The 8,574-nt window shown below is 27.4% G+C and overlaps 1 protein-coding gene across 2 annotated transcripts in view; it reads left to right on the top strand.

Annotated features, from left to right (window-relative positions):
* LOC136087358 (uncharacterized) overlaps window positions 1-7,567 on the top strand; it is an 8,589-nt gene extending 1,022 nt beyond the window's left edge. The window contains exons 2-12 of one of the 2 annotated variants that reach the window (XM_065809897.1): window positions 1-58; window positions 492-971; window positions 1,161-1,271; window positions 1,377-1,523; window positions 1,628-2,285; window positions 3,574-3,815; window positions 3,974-4,149; window positions 4,709-6,440; window positions 6,566-6,694; window positions 6,959-7,120; window positions 7,352-7,567. The exon at window positions 1-58 is cut by the window's left edge and continues 113 nt beyond it. In XM_065809897.1, the coding sequence (XP_065665969.1) occupies window positions 1,191-1,271; window positions 1,377-1,523; window positions 1,628-2,285; window positions 3,574-3,815; window positions 3,974-4,149; window positions 4,709-6,032 (2,628 nt within the window). In that variant the 5' untranslated portion in view covers window positions 1-58; window positions 492-971; window positions 1,161-1,190 and the 3' untranslated portion in view covers window positions 6,033-6,440; window positions 6,566-6,694; window positions 6,959-7,120; window positions 7,352-7,567. Of the gene's footprint in view, window positions 59-491; window positions 972-1,160; window positions 1,272-1,376; window positions 1,524-1,627; window positions 2,286-3,573; window positions 3,816-3,973; window positions 4,150-4,708; window positions 6,441-6,565; window positions 6,695-6,958; window positions 7,121-7,351 lie in introns of those variants that run through there. The other variant, XM_065809896.1, reaches the window with a different exon arrangement.
* Window positions 7,568-8,574: the final 1,007 nt, after the last annotated feature.

Here is an 8,574-nt window from a genome sequence, read left to right as displayed (position 1 = left end):
TTGCACACTGTTCATTACATTGTTGGTTTTACAAGATGCATGGAAAAAAGCTTCGAAGGTTTTTGTTATATTTTTCATATTTATAATAATATTATATTTTTATATGACTAAGTTACCTATTATATTGTGTGTGTTGATGATAAACAAAAGGAACGAGGTGTTACGCAAATTGCATAACTATCTGGTTTATGAAATGAGCGATATTTTGCTCATGTAAGCTAAGTAATTTTTTATAAATGTCTTTTGTAAATCCTAAAATATGACTGGGAAATATTTAGACTCTACCTTGAAATAGCATGTTTTCACAGTAAAATCTGTAAAACTCAGGAAATTTTTTTAAAAAAAAGATTTTGTTTTGCATAATATATATGTATTTTATAATAATGTGGCTGGTCAATATAGATTTTTGGCATGCAATATAGCTGATTTTGCTTTAGTATACAATAAAGCTTTTTTTTTTTTAGTTTTTCAAAGATTAAAATTATGTTTAGATTAAACTAAAAAAATTATTAAAAAATCTGGGAATTTAAATGGCTAACCTCAAGAGGAAAACATTAGTTACGTAAAATTGTTTAAAATTGTTCTAGCAAACATATTAACCTTGATTGCTTTTGTTATTACTTAATTAAATAGCTAAATTATTGCTCTTATATTCTCATTGTTACATACTTACAAATATGCAAATAAATTTACTACGGTAGTTTTATTGAGTAGAAAAATTTATTTGCATGTTAATTTAAGTATGTATATTTTCTGAAAATTTGCATTATATGCTGTAACTATTTATATAAAAATCTGCTTTTTTAGAAGTATTTTTGAGAAATCATAAAGTGTTTTTTGAGGATAAAGATATCTCTTACACAGGAGTACCATTCATTGTTTCATCAAATAGCACTCTAGACTGTCAACACGGCAAGGACAAAAATAGCAATAAAAAAGCTCTGTACAAAATTAAAAAAAAAAAAGATGCAGTAAGTTACTTTTTCAGATCTAAGGACAAACTGGAGAATTCATAAGTTAATTTATTATTTCTTTTCTGTTTATTTTTACTATTGCCAAACCAAAATGTTTTCTAACTTAGTTGCCTTAAACAATAATTTTCTAATTAAATAATTTTATTTATGTTCACTCTGAACATAAATAATTTTATTTATGTTCAGAGTTTAGATCATTCTTGCAAAAAAAAAAGAATGACTCTCCAGGTTACCAAGAAATTTGATTGTCCTGCCAAAGTTTATATCAAAGAAATTATTGAATTTTCTGAATATAAGGTTTGTATTCTTAATTTCCATAAATCCTTAAGTTTTAATATTCATATGTATTCATTATATTCATAGCACTTTTAAATATGTATGTAATGGTGAAAATTTGTTTAGCTGGATCGAGATTCAAGTTGGCTAAGAAAAGAAGTTTCCAAAAAATTACGTGCAGTTTTAGCTTCGAAAAATACAGTTTTAATGTGCAGAAAATATATATTGCTAATTCCTTCAATTTCTGCTCATACCAACCATCTTATTGGTGATGTAAGTAACACTATAAAAAAACTCAACATTAGCATCTTGTTATTGGCTATTTTGCTTAATCTTTTTTAATTGAAAATAATTTCCACTTTTTTTCTAATTATTAGGTAGCAGGTCTTAATCAACCTATATGCCAAGAACTCATTATTAAAATCGGTGAGTTGGTCAAAAAGGGTGTAAATTCTGTTTCTGAAATGAGACGTCATCTAGATGTCTTCATTCAGGTGGAATTTAATTCAAATAACATTCTTCAGAAGACAAACAAACGTTTTTTCCCAAGTGATGAAACAATTGCAAATCATATATTGAGAGCTAGACAAAAGCTTTGCAGATCACTGATAGATCAAGAATGTCTTTTGGACAAGATTAATGAATGGAAAATATACTTTCAAGATGCAACAATCAAGTTTAGACCCAAAGGAGGATTTAATTCAGAAAAGAATAATTTAGAACTTAAAAGTTCATTGTTGTTCGTATATCAAGATATATGGCAAAAGAGACTGCTGTTACGATATGGTAATGAACTTGCCTTTCTCGATGCTACGTACCGAACAACCAGATATGCGCTGCCTCTCTTTTTCCTTGTTGTTAAAACTAATATTGATTACCAAATTGTGGCTATTTTTGTGTGTGAGTATGAAACTACTGAAGCTATAACAGAGGCACTTATGTGCATCAAAGAATGGAATCCATTGTTCCAGCCAAAGTTTTTTTGTACTGATTATTCAAATGAAGAAATAAATTCACTTGAATCTGTGTTTCCAGGTTAAAATTGTATTTGTTAGTTAATTGTTATTGTTTGTAGTATATATATATATATATTGTTTGTAGTATATATATATATAGATATATATATATATATATATATATATATATATATATATATATATATATATATATATATATATATATATATATATATATATATATATATATATATATATATATATATATAGACCTAATTGCTTACCTGAAAGTGTTTGAGGTCGGCAAAAAATAGCCGACCTCATTTCTATGTTTTATGTTAAGACTTTGGTATCAAATAATTTTTGCCGACCTGATGCTGACCTATATATATATATATATATATATATATTTAAAATTATATATATATATAAATATATATATATATATATATATATATATAAATATATATATATATATATATATATATATATATAGTGTGTGATAGTGTGTACATGTATATATATATATGTATATATACATATACATGTACATATATATATATACATATACATATGTATACATATATATATATACAAATATATACATACATATACATATATAAACATATATATATATATGTATATATATAACATATATGTATATACATGTGTGTGTATATATATACATATACATATATATACATATATACATATATACATATATATAGATATATATATATATATATATATATATATGTATATACTATGTATATATGTTGTTGTGTGTGTGTATATTATATATATATATATATATATATATATATATATATATATATATATATAATATTTTTTTTTATATATATATAATATGTATATATATGTATATATATGTGTGTGTATATATACATACATACATACACAGTAATTTTTTATTTTAAATTAAGTCGAGTCTCAATAATATGCATGCGTATGCCTAATTTTTTTTAAAAGCGTCTATTAGAGTCTCCATAAAATAAATATAGTGGTAGTTAATGAATTTCTGTATTACAATTTTCTCTTCTTTTTATATGTATTTTGATATGATTTATTGTCATTGCATCAGCTGAGAACAAAGAGGCTGTATGTCCACATTTTATGATGGGATGGGGTGTGTGTCCACCAAAAAATCTAGTCAAAAAATGATAAACATTTAGGAAATATTTAAACAATTAGTCGGAAACTTAAGCAGGAAGTCTTTACAAATTAAAATTTAAAACTCGATTTTCTCAGTAACACAAAATTCGGAAATACGGCCTCTTGGTTCTCAGCTGACGATTGTTTGTAATTCATAATTGCAAATATAGTTTAAATATAGTAATTTAACTTAGGATGTAAAGTGTCTATTTGTGATTTTCATCGAGAACAAGCTTGGGAACGATGGCTGTCTAAAACTACTAATGGCTGTAGCAATGTAAAAGATGACGTTAAAGTTAAGCTTCGTGAAATTGCAAATGCTAAAACAATAGATGATTGCAAAAAAGCTATTCAGAACTTAGAGGAATCACTAGAATGGCGAAATAACCCAAAACTTGTAGAATATTTGAAAAGCACTTGGTTATGTATTCAAAAGGTTGTTTCTATATAATAAAAACAAAAAATTTTATACTCTCATAAAAGTTGATATAATGTTTTTATTGGAAAAAGTTTGATCTTAATTTTTGAGTATAGCTTTGCCTTTATATAGTACTTATATTACTGAAGTGTTTATAAACTTTATTTCACTTTTAGAGATGGGTATTTGCTTATAGGCTAGATCGAATTTTGCTGAATGTCAACACCAATAATGGAACTGAAAGGCAGAACCAATATTTCAAATACAGTTTTTTGGAAAAACGAAAGAATTCTTCTCTAACAGCTATGCTCAGTATTTGCATAGAAGAATTTCTTCCGCACAAATATGATAAGTTAGTTGATACATTTACTACAACTACTTTTTTTTTTTGGTTTAATACATGTCATTTATAAATAATTAAGAACACTTTTTTTATTCTTACTTCACTAGTTCTTTTGATAGTTATCGATTATTTTATGATTTTCTATATCATTAAAAATATTTAAAACTCATTATATTCCAGATTTGTAAATTGAACAAACAAAAAAATCTTTAAGACATAGTCATAACTTTCTAGCAATATAAGATTATTAAGTTTAAAATCTGTTAGTGAATTTAAATTTAGTAAAAGAGATAAATTTATTTAGCAGTTTGTTGCTTCAACTACATAATCTGTCTATTCATAATTGTTTTATAATGTCTAGTTTATACATAAGCAATAATATTGTCATACATACTACAAAATTTAAAACCATTATGGCAAGTAGAATCCAACTTAGGTTTTGTATTTTTGTCTAGTTACCAGGTAAAAATGAAACTTTAACAATAAGTAAGTTTAAAAAAAAATAATTCTGAAGGTTGCCTAAATTCCACTGTTAAAAGAATTCGTAGATTGTCTACCTTTTTTTTAGTTATTGTGATGAAAATAGAAGAGCACATTCCTCATATAGGAAATACCATGATCAAATTCCAGCTTATTTGATTAATCGGCCACCATCTTTAGTTAAGCATTGTATGAAGTTGATAGATAAATTACAAGGTGTGGATTTGCGTGGCGTTACTGCCGTGACAGACAAACTGTACAATGTTGCTTCTTTTAATTCAAATATTAGAGAAATATACCAATGTTACCTTGGGGATTCAGAACACTTGCCGACTTGTTCATGTCCTAATTGGTTTCGTAGCTCCTATCCTTGTAAGCATTTCTTTGCCATTTTTATTAAAGAAAATCTCACATGGTCTGCATTTGGCACCTCATATGCAAACTCTCCTTATTTCAAGCTGGATTTATTTTCACAGGAAATAAGTTTAGCACAATCCAATGAAATTTCCTTACAAAATATTCATTTCGAACATACAGCACATTTCAAACATACAGCACCACTATCTAAATCGCCTTCATCTCTGCTTACTAAAGAGAATGTAATGGAATTAAAAAGTATTGATTGCACACAAGTAAATAATAGTCATGGTCTAATAGCTGAGGCACATACATCTGCAACTTGTCGTGAGCTTTTAAGTGAAATTAGGCAAATGAGTTATTTATGTCAATCACAACAAACCATTGATAATTTGTTTGAAGGGTTATGTCAACTTAAAAAAAATTTAGCTGACAGTCTTCCAGCAGAAAAAGGAATTCTGCTACGCCCAGAGATTCAACCTGATACTTGGAGTAAGTCACTAACAAATTCACCAAAACTTTGCCACATTCCTAAGCGGTGCAAAAGAAAAATGACTAAAAGATTTGGTAATAAGTATGATATTTGTAAGGCAGCCACAGATATCAGTGTAATGGCTAAAAAAAGTATGAATGATACCCTGACTGTTTCTGAGGTCACAAATGATTTGATTGATTTTGACAATTGTGACACATTTACTGTTTCTAATGACGCAATTGAAATAAAGCATCTTTCAACCGATGATAGCAATCACTCGTATGATGCTAACATAATTGAAGATAAAAAGCAACTCGAAAAGATTTCTAGACGCATTCAAAGTCTTAAATCTTCATTGATTGGAAGTAGAGAACAATATGACATTTCTAACGGGCAGATGCTAAATGATAAGGTGATTCATTTTTGTCAGCAACTAATGTCACTTCAATTAAATATTAATGTTGGTCTGCAAGATCCTATTAAAGGACAAGTTTTATCTTTCCATATCTACACCAGCACACCATTTGTCCAAATTCTTCATGATGGAAAACCTTCACTGGATATGTGTGACAACATATGATTGCAAACCAGGGGAGATATATATATTTGACAGCCTTTTCCACGGTTCAGTCAGCATGCAGACAAAAAGGCAAATATGCGCCATTTTACATTGTCAACAAAATAATCTTGTTTTAAAAGTTTTACCAGTTCAACAGCAAACAAATGGTGTGGATTGTGGAATTTATGCTGTTGCATGGGCTCGTCAGATTCTTGAAACAAAAGGTGTACCATCAACAAATATGATGTTTGAACAAAGTGAAATGAGAAGTCATCTCCTAAAATGTATATCAAACAACAGGATGGATATATTTCCAGCCACTGCAAAGCCTTTATTGTTTAGAAGATGTGTTGCTAAGATTTTTCGTGTTCCACTGCATTGCTCATGTCGCATGTTTTGGCTACCTGGAGACGAAGACATATTTAACAGGTATATTTTCACAATTACTAATGAGTTTAGTTAATAATAAAAACAATTACAAATGCAATGCTTTAATTCATACCTTGATTTTATCAGGTTTTTATATTTTGATGGAAATTTATTTATTTTTTAAGGCAAATGGCACAATGCTGTGGTTGTAGTAAATGGTTTCATCGTGATTGTGAACAAATCCCACTAAGTGCTTATGAAAAGGAAGATGAAATTTGGATTTGTCAAGATTGCCAGAACCAATCAAAATAATAGTAAGATAAAAGATTAATTTTTTAATAATAATATTTTGTATACAGCACTTTTGCTATTAATAACTACAAATGGTGTACTTTTAAGTATCTCTTGCATATCGATTCTTCAATATTACAAAATTAGCATAAATTTTTACTTGAAAATATTTAATTTAACCAGTATATAACAAAATCAATTAGATAAAAAAAACTGAAACAAGGGATAGTGAGGTTATTAACTATGAATAACCCTGACCCTGACATATATCATTTTGTTTTATATAGATTTTATTTATTTTTAATGCACTCCATACTCCACAAAAAGAGCCTGCTATGCAACATCTACAAATTGCAATTCTTTAAATGCTTTGCTAATTAAGTAATACATACCACCAATGCAAAGTAACCGACTTTACTAGAAAAATCCATTCACAAATTTTATAGCAGGTAAATTTGAATAGTTTTTGATTTTTTTTTAAATGTTTTTATAAGAAAGAAAAAAATTGTAAAATTACTCCTAAGTTTCTTCAATAACGTGATATTATAGATATCACATAGATATAATAAATAAAGAAGGTACAATAGATATCATTTAGAAGTTTGGATGGCCGCCACGCTCACCATTGAAATTGTTTATTCATTAAATGTTACTATTTTTTAAAAAAATTGTTTTTAAAGGTACCTGCTGCTTGCATAAAATGGTATCCTCGCAAAAGAATTTTGACATGCCTGTGAAAACGACACCCGGAGTACCGTGTTTTTCATAGAACTGAGACCTGTTATTTGAATATTTTGATACATATTTAAGGCTGTCGGCATTGCACACGTTTGCTATGTTGTAATTACGCCATCTTCAACTTCCAACTTCAATACATTTACATAATTTGCTAGTAACACCATTTTAGATATTGCTTAAATTATTTAACTTGATTGTCAGCCGAGAACCGTATAGCGTCATGTCCACGTTTTTATGTTATCCCAATTTATTATCAAAATATATTCAATATTAAATGAGGTGTGTGTCCACTAAATCTAGTCACAAGAATAAAAAAATTCCAGGGTGTATATAAATTCTATAAATTAAAATTCAAAACTCGATTTTCTCGGAAACACAAAAGATGGACATTTGGCCTATTGGTTCTCGGCTAGCGTGTTGCAATCATCCAAGGTTTTCTTACGTTGCATTTTTACACAATGTTATTGCAAAAACCTATTTTATTTATTTTTTATTTTACGTATAGTGGTACCTATGATTTTATAGTGTTTATGTCTTAACTATAGGCATAGATGTTTATACTATTTAAGTGGCAGGTATTTTTTTAATTAAGCACATATATACGGCCACTTTGATACTGGTATAAACTCCCCTAATTGATATGTTTGTGTCATGGTGCTTTATATATTGACATTGAACTGCTTATACCTTATTTGATATCGGCATACTTAATATGTATAGCCTTTTTGTGGTGTAAGCCGTTAGGGGTTTATAGCTAAAATATATCATAGCATATACTCTGCTATTGTTAATAGAAATGACGAAAATGGTTTTTTGCAATGATTACAATATCAAAATGCTAACTTATTTCCTTTTTTTTAAATCAAAATGCAACAGCAATTTAAACGCAATAGCAAATTGTAAAATTTTTTCCATTGAGTTTTATATTGTAAAATTTATATTTTAGTTTATCAAATGGTTGGTAGAAACGTAATAAATAAATAAAAAAAAACCTATAATACTGTATTTATCTCTATAACCTTTGCTTGACACATTTGAAGTACAATTTTTGACATCAAGAGACCCCAAACCCAAATATATATATATATATATATATATATATATATATATATATATATATATGTATATATATATATATATATGTATATATATATATATATATATA

Source organism: Hydra vulgaris, chromosome 11 (genome assembly GCF_038396675.1).
Source record: "Hydra vulgaris chromosome 11, alternate assembly HydraT2T_AEP".
NCBI lineage: Eukaryota > Metazoa > Cnidaria > Hydrozoa > Anthoathecata > Hydridae > Hydra > Hydra vulgaris.
This window is presented reverse-complemented; position numbering and strand designations above follow the sequence as displayed.